This window comes from Syngnathus leptorhynchus, chromosome 21 (assembly GCF_054491065.1).
Source record: "Syngnathus leptorhynchus isolate UIUO chromosome 21, UIUO_Slep, whole genome shotgun sequence".
Classification (NCBI taxonomy): domain Eukaryota; kingdom Metazoa; phylum Chordata; class Actinopteri; order Syngnathiformes; family Syngnathidae; genus Syngnathus; species Syngnathus leptorhynchus.
In genome coordinates this window covers 1,472,571-1,492,207 of record NC_141215.1, presented here as the reverse complement: position 1 = coordinate 1,492,207, position 19,637 = coordinate 1,472,571, and the positions used below count along the sequence as shown (strand labels likewise).

Here is a 19,637-nt window from a genome sequence, read left to right as displayed (position 1 = left end):
TTTGTGTAAAAACATTCCAAAAAACATGAGATGGATGCGATCTGCATCTAGTTCCTTTCTAAAAGTACTTGGTATTGCAGTTTCTATCTTATGTAAGATTTTTCCGTCCGTCTCGTGGCAGCGTTTTGTCAGGCTTTCCAAAACTGAGAATTTATTCCTACTCATAAGACTTTGGGTTTTCAGATTTTTCCTCAATCTACTTGGCACACACACATATAAGAAAAACCACATTTACCAAGGTGATCACCAGGATGCTTCCAAAAAAGATGACACCCATCAATCTGGTCGCACCTGTTGTTGGTTTTGGACACTTGCGTCCATCCTTATGACATTTTTGGTTTCCTACAGCCTGAATTTGCAGGAAAATTCCTCAATCACTGCCATAAAAAAAAATACCCCTTCTCCTCCTCCCGTTTTCCAGCCGCCATCCTCCTCTCCTCCTCCTTTTTCCCCTCTGTCTTTCTCGCTCTCTCTCCTCCCTCTCTGTCTTTCTCGCCTGTATTTTTCTCCAGAGACGTCTACTTTTTTTGAACACTAAAGTGTTCTACCACCATTGGCCCGCTAACCCCACACAGACAGTACGGCGTGAGAGGAGCGCAGGTAAGCAAGTATGTTCCAGGGACAGAGTGACTGATCGATTTGCCCATTTGATTGTTTTGCGGATGTGAGCTTTTGAATTCCTCTGGACTGGTGTTGCGATGAAGATAATGCATGGAACAAAAGGGTAGCAAGGAATTCTTGAGTGTTGAGGTTGTTGCATTTATGGAGATAATTTTGGAAAATGCAATGGTTTAGGAGCAAGTTTGAAATGACTGTGCTTGTCCATCCTTCTGCAGGACTGCCATTAATGGTAGGACTAAATGCTAAGTGACGACCCTAGGCACTTAGCACTCAGGCACCTTCGTGGATTTTTGGGACATCTGTATTGCATTACATCTGCCGGTATCTCTGTAGGCACAGGAGGGTTTAAATTGCTCCTTTGGGTTTCCCAGTCTTGAACTCTTCAATGATTATATAATGCTTCAGGGGAGTGGGTGTGTCTCCTTCGTTGATTTTTTTTTGTTTTGGTTCTTGAAGCTCTGTTGATCTCCATCTCACATCTTCTCTGCTTCTCATTGCTTTTGCAGAAGCCATGTTTCTTCTCCGTGTACACCTGTTGGCAGCGCTTGTGTACCTGGCGCTAGGCCAGTATGACGACGGCGATGTGCCACCCAGGTTCATGGGACCCTCAACTTTAAACTGCGACCGCGAGTGCGAATGTCCCGTCAGTTTCCCGACCGCCATGTATTGTGACAGCCGCAGACTCAAAGCTGTGCCGATGGTGCCTTCAGGAATCAAGTATCTGTACCTCCATAATAACGAGATCGAAGAAATAAAGTCTGGAGTGTTTGATAATGTCACCTCCGAGTTGCGGTGGCTGGTTCTCGATAACAACCAGATAACCAACGCGAAGATTGCAGCAGGTACCATCGACAAACTGACCGCCCTGGAGAAACTCTTATTCAGCCACAACCTTCTCACTGAGCCAGTGATCCCTGCTTCCAAGGCTCTCGAAGAGATCAAGTTTATGCACAACAAGTTGAACAAGTTCCCCTCTGGTCTCCTGAACGACAAGGAAAATCTGACCTCTGTACACTTACAACACAATGAGCTCACCTCTGACGCCATCGCCGGCGTGTTCAAAGGGTCCAAGAGACTGCTGTCCCTTGACGTGAGCCACAACAAGTTGAAGAAGTTGCCCGCTGGTATGCCAGCCTCACTGGAGATCCTATATGCTGACAACAACGATATTGACAGCATTAGCTCAGGCTTCCTGGGTAAGGTGCCGAGTCTGCGTTCCTTGAGGGTGTCTCACAACAAGCTGGTTGACTCTGGAATCCCAGCGGGAGTGTTCAACGTGACATCACTGTTGGAGCTAGACCTGTCTTTCAATAAGCTGCAGAGCATTCCTGATATCAACGAACAGCTGGAGGAACTGTACCTCCAAGCTAATCAGATCAACAGTGAGTGGACACTGGCTCATTATCTTCCCTCCCTCAAATTTATTGTGTTAACATCACAATTTTTAACCAAACCCTCTCTTTTCTCACAGAGTTTGACTTGTCAAGTTTCTGCAAATACGTGACCACCATCAATTATTCCCACCTGAAGCATCTGCGCCTGGATGCCAACAACATCACAGCCCATAGCATGCCCCCTGAAACCTCCAACTGCTTGCGCGTGGCCTCCGACATCGTGTTTGAATAAGAAACTTACTTCCACCTGCCCTCCGTCATTTGTACTCAACTTTAGTTGAAATAATCCTCAACAATCACACAATCACTAACAAGAAAAAAAGTAGCAGTATAATTTTCAATGAAAATCTAAAAACAAAAGTATGACAGTATATAATGGCAGGGCATGTTAAAGTTACAATCCATCCCAAGTATTTGTAGATACAAAAAAACCTAATTTGAAAAAAAATCCCAAAAAAAATTAATCGAAATAAAGCTTTGTAACGGCAAAAAGAGGTGATGTAGCTATGTTTGCTCACCAGCCAACGTCTTGAATGCTCATTGTTGTAGATCTAAATGATGACGCTCGTCACCAACTTGCTCACATATAACTTTGATTTAAAAAACAAAAAAAAAAAACAAAAAAAACACACACACGTCAAACATTCCCATTGGACACATTAGCTTGTCAAACAGAGACAATACGGAGTAAACAATGACGTTAGCATCTCCAAAGTCTCTATAGTAGCTACATTTTGTCTTTGTATTGTTTGTTCCGTGTTTAGCATGTATAGTATCGTCTTTAATAAACCGTTGCTGTGCAAGGGGCCAGCAAAAAAAGTCTGCGTATTCAGCGTAATCATGAATAAGATTTTAAATGTACTTTCTTCACTTTTGAAAAATCAAACAACAGCTCATCAAGCTAAGTCGTCACATATTTGTTTGTTATGCACATTGCTGATGTGTATTCTTTCCATTTCATGCATGAATTCAAATGGTATCATTGGTTTGATAATAAACTACAGCTTTTGCAGTTCTGGAAGTTGTCTATCATGGCTTAACCTGACATTGTCACAAATCATATCTTGTCTGGTTCATTTCCATTTCTTTGTTTTGGAGCCACTTTGGAACGGGCAATGCTCATGAATTCACTGTGAGGAACTCAGTTCGAATAAACCATTTTCCCAATACATTTGTATGAATGGAGCTTTTTGATATAAAGTGTGGTTGCATTGAAACACGTCAGAAAAAACACATCAGAGTCAAGTAAAGTTGTTTGTGGATTTTTTTTTCATGTTATAATAGTCTTCAGTGCTAGCTTTATGTTAACATAGCTTGCTGGGAGCATGTATGAGTTTCTAGAATTATTTGGATGGGCGCCAATAGAGATATCGTTTATTTAAAAAAATTAAAAAAGCGTTGTGCTTACTAACAGAGCTTGCCACTACCATCAGTATCAAAGCTCTCAGCTAGTTGGCTAGCCAGCTAGGCAATTTTGATAGTTATAAGAGGTAATTGTGACTCAAATACAGTTTTGTGGGCATGTATCAATTTTCATGTGGACAATAGAGTGCAAACGGAACTAGCTAGGCTAACTGGCTCGGTACATGGCAATCTGCATGTTTGGCTTTTAGCCTTGTCTGTTGTGTACTCGTTGACACCAGTTGCGGTCGGCCTGCCAAATGTCTTTCAGAGCTCTTGGCTTGTGTGTACAAAATACATGCAAACAGTCATATACAGAACACTGGCAGCTATATTTTTACATAATACATCCAAGAACACATTGTCCAATGCTCTTTTGTTAAGGAGTTTGGGGTTTTGTGCTTTTTCACATTGCGGTGCATGGACAATGTTGAGAATGTTAAGTGGTGTACTTGAGGGGGGAAACAAAAGAAGGAAGATATTCTTGTGGTTTCTGTTCCATTTTGCAATATGCTTCACCATTTTGACAAGATATAATCAGAGGAGACTTTCGTCACAAAAAACAGCAACATGACAATAAAAGATTTTGAAGACAAAGGTTTCATAGATTCTGACTAAAAACAAGAGACAGCTGGGTAAGATACAACGCCAGCAAACTGATTGGCTGACACGTGGGTGCATAAAAGATTAGGGGAAACTTAGAACAGGCGGACACAAAGCAAAAAGCATTCAAAAGATCATTTTACACCAGCAAATTATAACCCAGTCTCCTCTTACATAGAATGTTTTTGTCTGAGCTACAGCAGAAGTGCATTAGGGTCTACTACTAACCAGAAATCTGTTATTATACCAGATATTGTGTTAAGCATGTACACGTGTTAGCTATTATTGAAATGGCTTCCGAACTGGTGTTTCTTTAAGTCACTCAAAACTAGGATAATTTGTATGGTATTAGCACATTTGCTCGTGGGTTTTCAAGAAGAGAATAGATTGATTCTCCACTCCCTCATTGATATTGTACTTCTGGACAATGTTTTACTTTATGAAGCGTTGATCCTCCTGCTAGCTCCAGACATTTTACAATTGAATCTCCTTCTAAATCCCAAAATATTCCCAGCTGTGTTAGACTTGAGCCATGCATTTAAAAAAATCAAACAAGGGGGTTTGGGTTCTTCTATTAACTCACCTAAGACAGTTTTGAGGCCCTTGAGTGGTGAACATTAATAATACACATTGACAGGTAAAAAGTAAGTCCACATAGGGTAGGTCGGATGAAGACCAGATGTGTATCCTCCTTCACACCAAAAACAGTATGAGGTTTCCTGGACCAAGTGCTGGACCAAGGACATCCCAATTATCATCCTCAACACTGTAAGCTTTTTGGGGAATCCAAATCACAACTGGAAAATCAATGTAGCTGCTAACTGTAGACTTTACAGGAACTGTTTACTGATCGGACTTTGCCTTCGTACAGGGAGGGGAGGTAACATTAATGTTTCTAAAAGTCTTAAATGGGACATTACGGCCTGGAATTTTAGTTCATGTAAGATTAGAGATTGATTATATCCTGTTAGAGGTGTCTTTGGCTAAGTCTTAGGGCGTGTCTAGGCCGAATGTCTGAATCCATCTGACATACTAACGTTGGGATTCACAAGCGTGCAAACGTGCTTAGAAGCTGTAGTGTGGTCTACTGCCTATGCCCTCGCACAAATCGCTAGGGATTATCCTGTTGCATCGCGGCCTCTGCCGTCATCGCTGGAAAGGAGTGCTTGTTTAAGAAGTAATTGACCTAACGAGCCTGCGTTAAATTAAGTCCCCTCAGATTAAAGATGACATCACGCCAGTGGGGCCCATGTCTTCAAATGACAGGTAAAAGAGCTTCCTGGTGCTGTGTGTCAATTACGCAGCAGAAATGCAAAGACAAAAATCCAAATTGTTGTCTGCATGTCAAAGAGAAGACAATTAATCCTGGCTACACCGCAGATGTTGGTAGCACAGAATTAACGCAAAGGTTGGCAGTGACCCTGAGGGATTTGTTAGTTCAAAAGAGATCAAGTGCAGCACAGCGGAATTAAGCAAGACTAATGTACTGGACATGAGGATTCAAGCAGACAAGGTAGAACAGGTAGCGGTGCGGTGACCTCTTTCTATGTGGGCCATGTCCCGAGTCTTATTAAGGCTTAGCGCATGAGTCCTCATTGGTCAGTCTTCGAGTGACAAGCTGGCATAATTTGAATGAAAAAAAAAAAAAAGTTGTACAAATACTAGGAAGTGCATGCTACAGCTTCATCACTTGGATAGCTTAGGAGAAATCTTGACAACTCCAGGGTGGACGTGTCTTTTGACAACACTTGAGGTAGGTTTCTTGAGTAGTTTTTGTCCTCTGTCCTTACTTTATGCAGAACAGTATGAAATAAGTTTTAGTGACAAAACTTTGACGGCTGAAGAACGGAGAGCACATCAAGTACGCCGCTTTTGGCTTTTAAGAGTGTCTATCTATGGAAAAGGTATACCTGATCAAATTTGTTCTGCACAAACTATTGAGGGTATTGAGAATTCAAACCAGATGTCCAACCAACCATATCTGCAAAGACTCAAGTAGACGGTTCAGAGAAATACAGAAAAAGCTAACCTTGATTTTTTTTTGTACATCAGAACCCCATCCTTAAATCTGACCTTTATAACTGTCTTATGAAAGTTGACCCTGATCTATGTCCACCAAGGGTTGACCCAGAAAAATCTTTCTCTTCAGTATGTGTCTTGATATTGACATTAGTGGTAGACAAGCAGCAGTACAGGTCACTAGTCTTCATCATATTTCTCAATGTCTTTTTATGTCTCTTGCATCATAGTCCTTCAAAATGGAACTCTTTCTGAGGCGTCTCTGTGCCGTGTGCCTGCTTGGGACAGTCCTGAGCCAGGACATGCCTTACGAGGACCAAATGGCCCAGATTCAAGCGTGCCCTCGAGAGTGCCGCTGCCCTTCCAACTTTCCCCGTGCCGTCTACTGTGACAATAAAGGTCTGACGAGCATCCCCCCAATCCCTCCATTCACCTGGTACCTCTACCTGCAGAATAATCAAATTCAAGCGGTTACAGCCGACGCCCTTCGCAATGCTACCCAGCTGCGTTGGGTGAATCTGAGTCGCAACAAAATAACCAACGAGGGTGTGGAAAAAGACACCCTGGATGCAATGACACACCTAGAACACCTTTACATGGATGACAATCTCTTATCCTGGGTGCCGTTTCCTCTTCCGGCCAGCCTGGAGCACTTAAGTCTTTCTCGCAATCGGATCTCCAAGATCCCTGACGGGGTCTTCTTTGGCTTGGATAAGCTGACCCTCTTAGACCTGCAGGGGAATAAGCTGATGGATGATGCCGTGACTGAAGTCAGCCTGAAGGGTCTTAACAACCTGGTGCAGATCAACCTTGCCAAGAACCAGTTGAGCAGTATGCCTCTTGGCCTTCCGCCCACCACCACTCAGCTCTTCCTTGACGGCAACAACATCGACAAAATCCCCATAGGCTACTTCAAAGGTTTGCCCAAGGTGGCTTTCCTGAGGCTAAACCACAACAAGCTTGGCAGTAGTGGTGTTCCTAACAACGTGTTCAACATCTCCAGCATCCTGGACCTGCAGCTGTCGCACAACCTGCTCACTGAGGTTCCCCTGATCCCCCCAGGCCTTGAACAGCTCTACCTGGACCACAACAACATTAAAAGTAGGTTTCTCATGAACACACTTGTATTAACTGGTGGGAAAAAAAAAAAGAGTGATTGTAATTGTTTCCTGTTTCATTTCAGCCGTGAGTGGCTCCAACATCTGCCCCATGGACATTGATACCGTGGATGCTAATGACAGCGTGCCACGACTGCGCTACCTCCGACTGGATGGCAACAATATCGAACCGCCGATCCCCAGGGATGTCATTCTCTGCTTTCGTCTCCTTAGGTCCATTGTCATCTAAATAAGCAAACATGTTCTATGGTCTGAACGTCGGACACGTGTGGCAAGACATAAGATTCCTTTTCTCATTTACATTTTCAGGGATTTTATTCAACTCAGTTTAATGGAATACTAGCTGTGCCTTCAATGTTCAAATCTGCTGATAATTTAGATGATGACATCAGAAGACCTTGGACTGAAACCCCAATCTTTTGACTTTTGCTTGTTTTCTATTGTTTGAAGTTGTTAGTCTTGAGAAATAGTCATTGATTTTCTATCCATTGTTCCTTTTTGGATTCTGGTCTCTGTGTAAAGATTTATTCTTCTGTTTTAATAAAAGTATCTAACAACACAGGATGTCCTGTATTTGCCAGATTCATTCCGACTGTGTCAGGTCAAGAGTTCTTGTTGCCTCTTGCGTTCTGATTCTAGATCAGATCTTTTTCCTCCAAGTTAACACTTGCGTTGTTTGCGACTGAACTGAGATCAGCTTTGAGCACATCTGAGATCGGCCTGAAAAAGGAGGGCCTTCCTCAAGAAGCAGGGGGACTTCCTCTCAGCTCTGTGCTAACAGAGGCTCTTCACAGAGGTCCCATTGTGTGCACAGGCCTCTGAATCGTACATGCATGCACACACACACACATACACAAAGATGAAACATCAAGTTTCAACTTCAGGAAGTGAAATATTTTAGGTTGATTGAAATACACAGAGCAAAATAAGGCCTACTTTTGTAAAGGATAAAAATCTACAAGGGGGGTAGGGGGTGCTGCTTGCTCTCCTGTCTTGTTCTTTGTATTTGATGTCTGGGTGTGTATGTGTGTGTAGTGATGTACTCTTATTTGAGATGGTGTGGGTTGCAGTCCACCTCCCCTACCCCAAACTGAGTGTCCAAAAGCAACCTGCTCTGGTCCAATCAGCCTCAGTGCCTACCTTCACACGTAAGCGGCAGGGGCACTCAGGTCTGTCAGACCCTACACATGCAAACGCTACATACACACTCGTGACACCCGGACACACACGTTGGTACACACCCGGCCCCCCCTTGCCACCCGTCCCCGCCCTCGTCGAGACACCTCTGCACGACCCTTCCGCCATTGGCCGAGTTGCGGAGCCCTCAGCATCTCCATCGTGGCTGAAGGGAGCATTCAGGAGAGCGGGAGACACAGGTAAGCGTCCTTGCAAACGCTATCTTTACGATAAGGAGAGGGGGGGGGGCACAGGGGGTTCCTTATTGACTCATGGATTGAGTTTGGGGGCACTAAAGGTGACAGATTATTTCCCTTGATCATTTGGATGCTTTAGATGGTGGTTTTATGACCGTCGAGATGGATGTTTAAGAATGCTTTTTGCCTTGGGTATTGACTGATTCCTTTGGAAAAAAACGATTTTACCATTGCTCAACTGTCTAAGCTATTTTGCATTTAGGCTGTTGGCTTGACTTTGGGAAAGCTATAGGTGGCATATTGTTATACTTGATAGGAATGCACTAAATGGTGTTTTTATGGCCTTCATCATAGATGTATGAAGGTTGCTTAAGGTTGCTCATTCCGTGTGGTTTTGAGATTCTGGTTTGGTGGCAAAAACTTACCATTGCTGCTTTTTCTTTCAAGCTAAGATATTTTCATTTTATTCTCACGATATCTATGCTTATTATCATTGATGCATTGTTACATATATTGATCATGCTTTTGGGCTTACCATTGCTCAGCTGTCTTTAAAGCCAAGCCTTGGTTGTACTTGATAAGAAAACTACAGGTGAATGATTGTTATGATTAATGACTTGGATGCATTGAGTGGTGATTTTCTGACCTTTATGATGGCCGTGTAAAGATGTTTAATTATTCTTGTTGATGTTTCTTTGGGATCCTGATTGTATTTACTTTTGCTCAATTGTTTTTAAGGCTATGGCATAGTTCCACTTTAGCGAGTTTGGGCGACATCATTGCTTTTCTTGATGATCAAATGGTAGTTTTATGGCTTTCACGATGAATCTATCTCGATGTTTTTGTAATTCTGATTAAACTGTTATTTTTCTGCATTATAGGATCTTCGAAGGGCTTACCAGTCATTAAAGGGCTTTGGGTTTTAAGACCTCCCTGATGGAAGTGCACTTGATTTGATTGTGGTTGGCTTTTTGGGAATCTGTGATACTGATTTGGATCAAAAATAATTTAGCCTGGCTACACCGATAGTTTTTTTTGCAATCTGCAAACTTGTATGTAGTGTGGGTATTAAGGTAAAATGGGAATGTCCAGTGTGGGGTCAAGGACACTTCTGTCTTTATTCTTATCATGTAAGAATTTGTAGATTCTTACGTTTTTGTTCTGGGTGTACAACACTTGAGGCATCTCTCTCTTTCTCTCTCTCTCTCTCTCTCTCTCTCTCTCTCTCTCTCTCTCTCTCTCTCTCTCTCTCTCTCTCTCTCTCTCTCTCTCTCTCTCTCTCTCTCTCTCTCTCTCTGCTTCTCTCTATTTATCTGAGACAGTGTGCATTTGTGAGTCTTTCCAAGTGTATGTGTGTGTGGTTGTGTGTGTGCGCGTGTTTCCTCACAGCCTGAAAAGCTGACTGCCATTCTGTCCACAAACCTCGGTGGAATTTGGAGTTTGAGTGCTGAGACAGGCAGTGACCAGGCCCTCATAAAGGCCCTCTGTGAAGGGCCAAGGGGTCGAGCAAGTCTTGAACCGGACCCCTCCTCCCTCTCGTCCCTCCTTTTTGCACTTTCTCCAGCTAACCCTGAGGACCAACATCTTGTCCACGTCCCTCTCTCTCTCTCTCTCTCTCTCTCTCTCTCTCTCTCTCTCTCTCTCTCTCTCTTCTTCTTCTTTCTCCCCCGCTCTCCGTTTCTCTACCCCGGCCTGGAGGACTCCTGGATGTTTTTTGTTTTTTTTTCCTCAAATGTGCTGAGACTTGAACTTGGCTGCACCTGTCACACCAATAAATCCCTGTTCTATGTCTATGTCTATGCAAGATAAATAATATATAGCCTCTTATAATATTCTAATCTTCTAATAATCCCAAATATGTCACCTCAGATTAAACTGGGATACAAACGAGAATGAATTGAGGAATCCAAAATAAATAGAAGTAAAAAATGGTGCTCTTCAGTGGATTCTAAGCCAAACCTAATATTACCACCCAAAAAAAATATATATACAGTTTTTCCCCTATGTTAGTGGTATTTGCTCCCTAAAATTTAATAAGCACTGACTTGGCTTACCTGTTTGACTAGTTCATGTAAAAGTTGGCCCTGCACACACGAAACAGAAGCTCCTCGCACTGGGATAATTGGGTGGACCCTGACTCGTGAATTATAACACAGTAGTGGTTGTGGAACAAAAAATACTAATCCAAACAGGGTCTTTCAACGAGGTTATAGATAATCACGATAGATGTATCGAGATTTTGTGAACCACAAACAGGTAGTGATTTGCGGCAGTAGTTTTTTGCCGCATGGTCAAAATGACTGGAGACATTTGGTTTCTTTTCCAACTGCATATACGTTTATGCTCTGCGTCCCAAAAGGTGAATGATGAAGACGCTCGTACGATTGGTAGTGGGACTGCTCGTCCTCGAAGCGGTGGCGGCCAATCCCCGGTTCTCTCGGCAAGCCGACCTGGACTCATACGACGACGGCAACTACGATGTGGACGACGTTAACTCGGAAAACCAGGAGTATGACTATGAGGACGGGCCGACCATCGAGGATCCCGAGGTGAGTTGAAAAGGGGACCCCGACGGTACCGTAAATTTGTTGGAATGGAGAATTCCTGTTTAGCCAGCTGCAAAACGGTTTCTTCCGATGTCAACAAATCACATTAACAGTGCGATTGATTTTTTTTTTTTTGGAACAGGTCAGCAGGATAAAACTCATTCCAAAGACTGAATACTTCTCCAACTCGGAAGACTAACAATGACTCTATATGAAATAATTCAAGAGCGCGATTGACAGTTGTTATATGAAACAATGATGGCTGCTTCTTCCAAATCTTGTGCAGTTTTTTTTCCTCCCAAAACACGGAATTCCACAACTGGTTTAGCTCAACTCCAGACGTCTGATGTGGCGGGCCTGTGAAGCATGTGTTTCCATCTATCATGTGAATGTAGGCCGCAGAGTGACAAGGTTCAAGGCAAATGGGGAGTCGAAGAGGGGCTGACTTTAAACCCGTAGACTGACTACTATGTCAACAAGTTTAAACATGACTTTTAAGCCTAAGCACACCTAACATGTATCACGGAAACCCATGACTATGACACCATTGTAATCAATCAGAAAACCCCCAAAAACTCATTTAAGGAAAAGGTGCAATAATGAATCAAGGAAAATGGACTTGTACGTATGGATTGATAGGAAAACTGATTAATCCTTGGTGACTTTATTGGGAGAAAATAACCCAAAAAAATCAGCTCTTGGTTGAAGCTAATCATATCGTAAAGCTAATTACATTTGGCCATGCATGGAAAAGTATACAAACAGGTAAAGGGATCTAGATTGGATTTGTTTTCGACAGATTTGGTCCATGTGCATTAATTGTCGAGGGGACAATGAAGCATGAGGATGAGGATGAGCTCCATGCCTCTGGAATGCTGAGTCTTGACTTTCCACTTCCAAACTTTTGTGTGTGTGTGAGTTGCAATTTATCTTCTCTCGTCTTCTCATGGGGGAGTTAAGGCTCATTGAGAATGAAACTAGAGTGAATCTCCAGCTTTTAATAACCAATTTGGAGGTTTCTTTCACTCTCTACCATGACATATTTGGACTCAATTATTTTACTGGTTCGTGTATCACAAACAAGATATTTAGGTTGAATTACCTGACGTGAAAACAAGCGAAAACAAAATGAACATAGTACAATTATATTTGGACTCTATGCAGCTTTTGCACAGGGAAGGCCTGGAATATCAGCAAAAGAAGCACAGCGGTGGTCATATTGTGCCATATCGCTTGAATTGTGATATGCAAAAATATGCGTTGTTGTACTTTCTCTGAGAGAAAAATACACATTTTTGCGGGATTCAAAAATTGCAGAGACAAACCCTGAGTATCAGTCTTATGTTTGTCTTGTTGATATGCCCATGCAAACTTTATTTTGGAAACCTCAGCAATTTTGTCTGCTGTAGAAGCCACAAATATTCTGACAGCGCAGAACACTGCATATGCATGATATTAAGTATTTTTAAAAACTATTTCAGCTTCTGCCCGGCTGAATTCTTCCACTTACTGTTAAACTATGAAGTGGGGCAGCGACATACTGTTTGGCTTTGACTCCACGCTTACATTGAGCGTCAGTATTCCCATACTGTTTTTTCTGCCCGTCTGCTTGCCAGCTTTTCGCCTCTTCTTCCCCCATGGGTGAATATGTTTGTTTTGGGGAAAGGGTGGTGGGTGAAGGGTGGGGGTGGGGGGGGGGGGGGAGTCAGTGCTTTCAAAGGCCTGCCTTGTTGCATCCCGCACTGTCATCAGCCCAAATCTCTAAAACATTAGGACATCGCTTAATTACTCCCATGCATGACTTAGCTTCTGAAAAGATCTCCTCATGGTTCCTACATACAGTAGCTTCTTGCTGTTGAATTGTCATAGACTTACTATGACATAGTTTTAAATGCATTGCAAAATAAAGATTCATCCAGCTACCATGTGTGTCTTGGTTCCACAAGGACCATTGAGTGGTCCTTTTAGTGGCGTGTTTAAATGTCAGGTCTTACCTGTGCTGTGTGGTGTGTGGGAGTTCATTGCCACCAACTGGAGGAGGCTTGAATTGCAGCGTTGTGCTGACTAATACTGTGAATTATCATGTGTTTACATAAAATTACATATAGAGCTTATTTTTATCCAAATGTCATGGTCTTTTGTTCTTTTTGCAGATATTAGGTGCATGAAATCATCATTAGTGCTATGTAGGTTAATGAAAATTGTGGTGGATTTTGAGTGTAGGCAGCATAGGGAGTCTCTGCTGCTATCTGGTGGTGGAGCCCGAGCCCACATGCAATTTTGATGAGCTACTTGCACATGATTTAGTGTTGATTCTGTAAAAGGATAGGGCAGGGCAGGACAGGACAGGATGGGACATCATAGGATAGGATGGGACATCATAGAACATCATAGGATAGGATAGGATAGGATAGGATAGGATAGGATAGGATAGGATAGGATAGGATAGGACAGGACGGGACGGGACGGGACGGGACAGGATAGGAAAGGAATGGATATTGGCTGGCATTCTGTTCTCAGGCCTGTTGTCTTCTCCTCAGATAGAGATTGGCACCCTGGCTCCACCTGACTACAACTACCCAATGCCCGAGGCTTCGTTGGAGGAGGAGGAGGAGGAGGAGTTACCCATAAAGCCCCAGCTCATCCCTCAGGGCTCAGGGGGGTCCGGTGTTCTCATGGGCCCAGACACACAGAAAGGTCTGAAACAGGTCAATCCTGTCATAAATAGGAAGTTATTTGAAATCGTAGGTTTTTGGAGGGTCTTGGAGTTGTGCAAGCAGCATTGCCCTTGATCAGTAACAACTAATCTGTTGTGGTTTTCTGCATCTTTTCTTTGTGCATGTGTTCCATTTAACTAGCTGTTAATGGTTAAATGTGTCATGTTTGTTGTGTCTCCATTAATAACTAATCTTGTCTCTAACAAGAGGTGGAGCTGCGTCTGACGGCCAATGACATCCTTCATGTCTCCGGGGATTTTGGGGGCTCAGTGGGGTCCGGTGCCTTGGGAGCCTCTGGGGTTTCTGGGTCAGGAGGCTCAGGAGACCCACTGGTCTCTGGTGCCTCCGGGGGTTCCGGCGATATTATCTTCATCTCTGGGGCTTCTGAGAAGATTCTCAGCAGCTCTGGAGGATCAGGGGAGTTCTTGGTGTCCGGGGATGTGGATTTCTTGATATCAGGGGATCTCTATGGATCTGGGGAGGTCTCCGGATCTGGAGACCTCCTGATTTCTGGGGAGATCCTCGGATCAGGGGATTTCCTCATATCCGGTCATCTTTCTGGGTCTGGGGATACCATGGGATCCACAGCTTCTGGAGCCTCTGGGGACTTTGTCTCTGGAGATTCTGGAATTCTAATAGAATTGGGATCAAGCGGGTCTGGGCTTGAACTCCCTCCGGGCTCTGGAGGGTCTGGGGACCAAATTGGTTCTGGGTTCTCGGGAGATCTCCTGACTTCAGGTGCCTCTGGAGGCTCTGGGGTTTCTGGGGACACAGATGAGTCTGGGGAGTCAGGGATAACATTATTGCCTGGAGGTTAGTACTTTTGAAACTCGTCACTCCATTATTCGTAACCTTTGTCACCCTAACCTGCTGTTTAGTCTTAAGTGTGAGAACGAATGGTTAACAAGTTGATTGAATGTCCATGCCACATCTCGTCCTCCCCAATGTGTCTCCTTATCACTCCACCTTGGCTCAAACAAGAGGTGGAACTGCCTCTCATTCCTACAACTATCCCACAAGAGGCATCGGGTACTTCCGGAGATTTCTCAGGAGTTTCAGGAACCTCAGGGGACCTTGGAGTCTCTGGAGACATAGATGTCTCTGGAACTTCTGGTGTCTCTGCCTCTGGAGAACCCAAGGAGCCTGATATAATTCTGATTCCTGACATTGATAAAGGTCAGTATTTAATCTAGATTCAAGACATGTGCCAAAGGCTATTTTGATTTTTAAACCATGGTACCAGTGGAGTATGTGTGCTTACTAACACTCAAAAGTGATTTCCATTTAACTATTGTTAAATGCAATGAACACATTCTTGGTAACACCGCTAACTACTGCGGCAAACAGTTTCCCACTGATTGCCAGACTTGTGGTTCACGTCCATGCTCATCTAACCTGTTTCCTCAACGCCTAATCTTGTCTCTAACAAGAGGAGGGGCTGCTTCCGACACAAGAGACCCCTCAGGAGGGTACTGGTGGTGTAGAAACAACACTGGGCTCTGGGCTACCAGAGCCAGAGGAACCCGAAGAACCTGAGGTTGACACGAAAGGTGAGCAAGTAAAGGAGAATAGAAAAGGAAACCAAGTTCCACATGCATTCAACGTCAAACCATGGTCACAAAGTTAATCCAGAAGGCGCAACACAGCTCTTACTATTATGTTCTTTTGCTCTTCCCCTGGTTCCTCTCTCTCCTTGTGTCCTTCAGGTATGCCCACTTGCTTGCTGTGCACATGCCTTGGTGGTTCAGTCTACTGTGATGACTTGAAACTGGATAGCGTACCACCTCTGCCCAAAGACACAACTCATTTCTATGCCCGCTACAACAGGATCACCAAGATCAACAAGTCTGACTTTGCCTCCATGAGTATGTTTTACACCCGCGGCTGGTGCGATCTGCTAATGCAAAGAGCTGACAGTGTGGGTCTCCCTGCATTCCAGACAAGCTGAAGAGGATCGACTTGACAGCCAATGCCATTTCGTCCATTGAAAGCAGGGCGTTTATGGGTCTGCCGGAGCTTGAGGAGCTGGTGATTCGAGAAAATCACATTTCACAGATGCCCGTCCTGCCGGAGACCATGACTCTGATTGACGCTAGCCACAATAACATTGAGTCCAAGGGTATTCCCAAGGAGGCTTTTAAGGTTTGTCGATCAGAATATGAAAATGATTGGTATCAACTTGTCCTCTGTAATTCAATCGTCAAATATGACTTGTAAAATCTAGGACATGACCGGCTTGCTCTACTTGTACCTGACGGACAACGAAATAGACTACATCCCTGTGCCTCTTCCAGACAGTCTGCGATCCCTACATCTACAGGCAAGTCCTGCTCAGATTTTGAAAGCACCTGTTCTCTGGTTCTGCGGCTCATCCTTTCGATAACCAACGTGGTAGAATGAAGTACTGTTGTGGGAACAGTGGGAATCGTTGGGTTGAGGATTCAAATCTGGTTTAAAGGAACATTTATTTTTGCTGAATCAAAAACATGACCGGTCATACCAGTGAAAGTACTTGACCAGTGAGATCTTAATCATATACATGGGCCTAGTTCGCAAGCAGCTGTTAGTAGAATGGCGGACTCAGGTGAATTATTTTAGGTCAATGTTTCAAATGGGGTTTGAAATAAATGTGGCTTTCATTGTGGTTTACTCACGTGACTTCCACAAAAGCAGTGTTGATTCAGTTCCCATTTGGTGACGTGGATGGCTACTGAGTGTCCATCTGGCAATCAGATGAAAGTCAGATGGGGTAGGTTCCCACTCCGTGTGACCCTGAACAGGATGAACAATACAGAAAATGGATGAGATGATAACTTGGAATATTGCAAGGTCAACAAAAAAAAAAATCACCATTTTTTTATGTGATGTGTTTTCACAAAATCAAGTGTATGTTGTGGAAATTAGTTTTGAGTTGGTTAAAACTTGACATTTTGAGATTTCTCTACAAATAACCGCCTTACTGTCTCTATTTTCATTTCCCATAAGCCAAAAGATTAAAATCTTTGTCCAGATTTATGAAAATAAGTTTTGTGTACACTTGCACCTTGTGCAAGTATATACTCGGTTTGGTCAGCTCCAAACCATAGTTAGGGCAAACTGACTACAGCGTCGTGCCACTAATTCCATGTTTCGTTGTTATTTCTAACACAGCAAGGGCAATACATGTGTACGTCATATATATATATATATATATATATATATATATATATATATATATATATATATATATATATATATATATATATATATATATATATTATATATATATAATATATATATAAGTATATATTTTTTTTTTTTTTTTTATTTTTTTTTATGAATATATTCTGGATGAGCTTTGTGCGACATTTCTGTTAGGGGTTTATACACCCCCCCAGCTGTGTGTCGCGCCATCCCAGTATAACACTCATATTTTATTAATCCTTCCACAGCGTAACAACATTCAATCAATGCACGAGGACACCTTCTGCAACCTGCACGACTTCAATTACATCCGCAATGCGCTGGAGGACATCCGCCTTGACGGCAACCCCATCAACCTCAGCCGAACTCCGCAGGCATACGTTTGCCTGCCCCGCATACCGGTTGGCGACCTGATCTAAAATTCAAACACACCCAAACAAAGCGACCGCCGCCACGCGTCCCCTGTAAATAACAACCGAACAAGTGCACGGGGGGGAGGGGGGGGGGGGGCGTGCGGATGATACTCATCTTTTGGCGGCTTTCCACACGCCGATGGATACAGTATTTTTGCGAAGAGGTACCACTCTGCGTGGATATCCACGATTCCATAAATGCGTGAGATGTGACTGACAATGCACATACACACCGATGTAGCACACTTTCAGAACGGGTGCACACATACATACTTATATAAATAACATAAGCCAAACTATTTCACAACTTGATTTAGGAGTTAAAGTCAACGCTCAACTGAATGTTTCTGTCTGCTCACAACTGGTCTTTTTTTTTTGTTTGTTTGTTTGTTTAAAAGATGTTTGTTTTGTAAAGATGAAATATAAATATGAAATAAATCCTTTGGAAATGTAAACTTATTGAAGGCCGGAGCTCAATGAAAGGTGAGATTTTGAGTACCTAATGCAATAAAAGACGCATTTTAAACACAAGCATTTGTTGTAAAGTCTGTATTGTAATATAAAAATAGTGACTGTGCACAACATCTTATTCCAAAGACTATTGCTCATGATTTGGGAGGAGGGTTGTGGCTAAGGACAATGCTAATAGCTTGATATTATGTGCTCTGTATGGAATAACCACATGAGTGAATAAAGTTGTTTTGATGACCTCTTCCAAAACAAAAAGCTTTTTTTTCAAATGTTTTTGATTGTTTAAAAAAAAAGTTGTGACCACATCGAATACAACAAGAAAGTTCAAGGTTTATTTCCTATCAAAAACTATCGATGAGTTTTTCAAACAAGTCCAGGAAACGTTCTGTCCTGTTCTTTGAGTCTGTGGTTGTTTCCTGTTCAGCAGAAGGTTCCAATGCGGCTTTCTGTCTCTCCAAAACCAGCCGCTCCCTGTTGATGGCATCTCGGTCCTTGGCCACAATTTCTTTTTCCCGCTCTAAAAGCAGCCTTTCCCGCTCCATCAGGGCTCTGTCCCGCTCGACGATGGCTATCTCCCGCTCCAGCAATGCCCTGTCTCGTTGCAGGGCCATTCGCTCGAGCTCCATAGTTTGTTTTTCCCTTTCTGTGGCATCATCTAGCAGCATAAACTCCTGGCAGCCTTCCACCACGTCCTCATCACCACCGTCCTCCTCCTCTTCTGATTTATTCTCTCCATTCAAAATCACCTCAATTTCTGGGACTACGTTTGTTACTTTCACCGGAGAGATGCTAGGCAGGGTTCTCTTTCTCTTTTTACCTCTGGATGAGATACACAACTTGTCATCGGTGCAGATTCCTATAATGGGAGCGCTTCCTTCTAGTCTGCCTTCCATGGCGTCGTCCATCACAGTGAAGAGAGGCCACATATAACAATGACTTTTGTCCTTAAGATCCTAAGGAGAAACATTCATGTGTCAGCAAAATTGCATTGGATATTAATATAAATGTAAAGTTCAAAAAATTACCTTGTATCGTTGTTTTAGGTTTTCCCATTTTTTCTTGGCCTGACGGTGGTTCAGTTTGTGTTGCAAGCCCATATGTCTGAGGATGGCCATCCATGCCCTCGCAGCTGTATTTCTCTTTCCGGAGAAGAGATAACTATTTGACATCCTTAGCTTAACAAGCTCTTCTGCTTCCTTTAGGCTCCCTAAAAGATCAAATAAATAATATAATAACGCAGTAGGTATTAACCCAGGGTATATAATAATGCACTTTTAGCCAGTCAGATTTACGAGAGGCAGTGAACGCAGCATAATACAAAACCAGGAACTTGCCGCATAACAGCGGGAATTACAACAGCATTTGCAAAGTTGCAAATGAACCAACCCTTTATTTTATATGGCTTATTAAAATGAGTAGTTTAGAAAGCAAGTAGTAATTGCAAAGTCCACGCGTGCGCACGCAGGGCACTTCGTAGGTCGCCATTTTCACAACAGCACCCAGCCTTTTTTCTTTTCCAATTTTGGTTTACGAATTGAACTTACAATTATAAACCGGCTCCACGGGGTTTACTGTATCACATGGCGTACTCGTGTACACGTGATCTAAGAACGCCATTTCGAGTCGAGTTAGAAGACCTTCAATCGAGTGCACTTCGTAGGGTAGACGCTGTTTTCTTCGGAGCAGTTGGGAGGCTGCTTGTGTCACTTCCGCTTATGGTGCCAAATGTCGTGAGCTGCGTCATTTCCCCCTTCATTTTATTTAATTTTACAATTCCA

At 43.1% G+C, this 19,637-nt stretch overlaps 4 protein-coding genes across 5 annotated transcripts; 3 read left to right on the top strand and 1 right to left on the bottom strand.

Annotated features, from left to right (window-relative positions):
• Positions 1–310: 310 nt before the first annotated feature.
• Positions 311–3,199, top strand: lum (lumican). Its single transcript, XM_085902842.1, has 3 exons — positions 311–600; positions 1,128–2,003; positions 2,093–3,199. Exons 2-3 carry the CDS (start codon positions 1,133–1,135, stop codon positions 2,245–2,247), a joined length of 1,026 nt encoding a protein of 341 aa, XP_085758968.1. The 5' UTR covers positions 311–600; positions 1,128–1,132; the 3' UTR covers positions 2,248–3,199.
• A 1,540-nt stretch (positions 3,200–4,739) lies between these two features.
• Positions 4,740–7,715, top strand: kera (keratocan). Of its 2 annotated transcripts, none has more exons than XM_085902567.1 (3): positions 4,740–4,787; positions 6,269–7,139; positions 7,222–7,715. In XM_085902567.1, the coding sequence occupies exons 2-3, from the start codon at positions 6,278–6,280 to the stop codon at positions 7,383–7,385; spliced, it is 1,026 nt and encodes a 341-aa protein (XP_085758693.1). In that variant the 5' UTR covers positions 4,740–4,787; positions 6,269–6,277; the 3' UTR covers positions 7,386–7,715. The 2 variants fall into 2 exon arrangements, with proteins under 2 accessions (XP_085758693.1, XP_085758691.1); XM_085902565.1 differs by lacking the exon at positions 4,740–4,787 and adding an exon at positions 5,684–5,772.
• Positions 7,716–10,892: 3,177 nt separating this feature from the next.
• Positions 10,893–17,725, top strand: epyc (epiphycan). Its single transcript, XM_085902501.1, has 9 exons — positions 10,893–11,078; positions 13,616–13,772; positions 14,000–14,605; positions 14,774–14,968; positions 15,223–15,342; positions 15,499–15,657; positions 15,732–15,934; positions 16,017–16,112; positions 17,224–17,725. Exons 1-9 carry the CDS (start codon positions 10,893–10,895, stop codon positions 17,392–17,394), a joined length of 1,893 nt encoding a protein of 630 aa, XP_085758627.1. The 3' UTR covers positions 17,395–17,725.
• Positions 17,726–17,952: 227 nt separating this feature from the next.
• Positions 17,953–19,575, bottom strand: LOC147040026 (uncharacterized). Its single transcript, XM_085902550.1, has 3 exons — positions 19,404–19,575; positions 18,885–19,066; positions 17,953–18,812 (listed from the first exon to the last, which is right to left on the bottom strand). The coding sequence occupies exons 1-3, from the start codon at positions 19,474–19,476 to the stop codon at positions 18,201–18,203; spliced, it is 867 nt and encodes a 288-aa protein (XP_085758676.1). The 5' UTR covers positions 19,477–19,575; the 3' UTR covers positions 17,953–18,200.
• Positions 19,576–19,637: the final 62 nt, after the last annotated feature.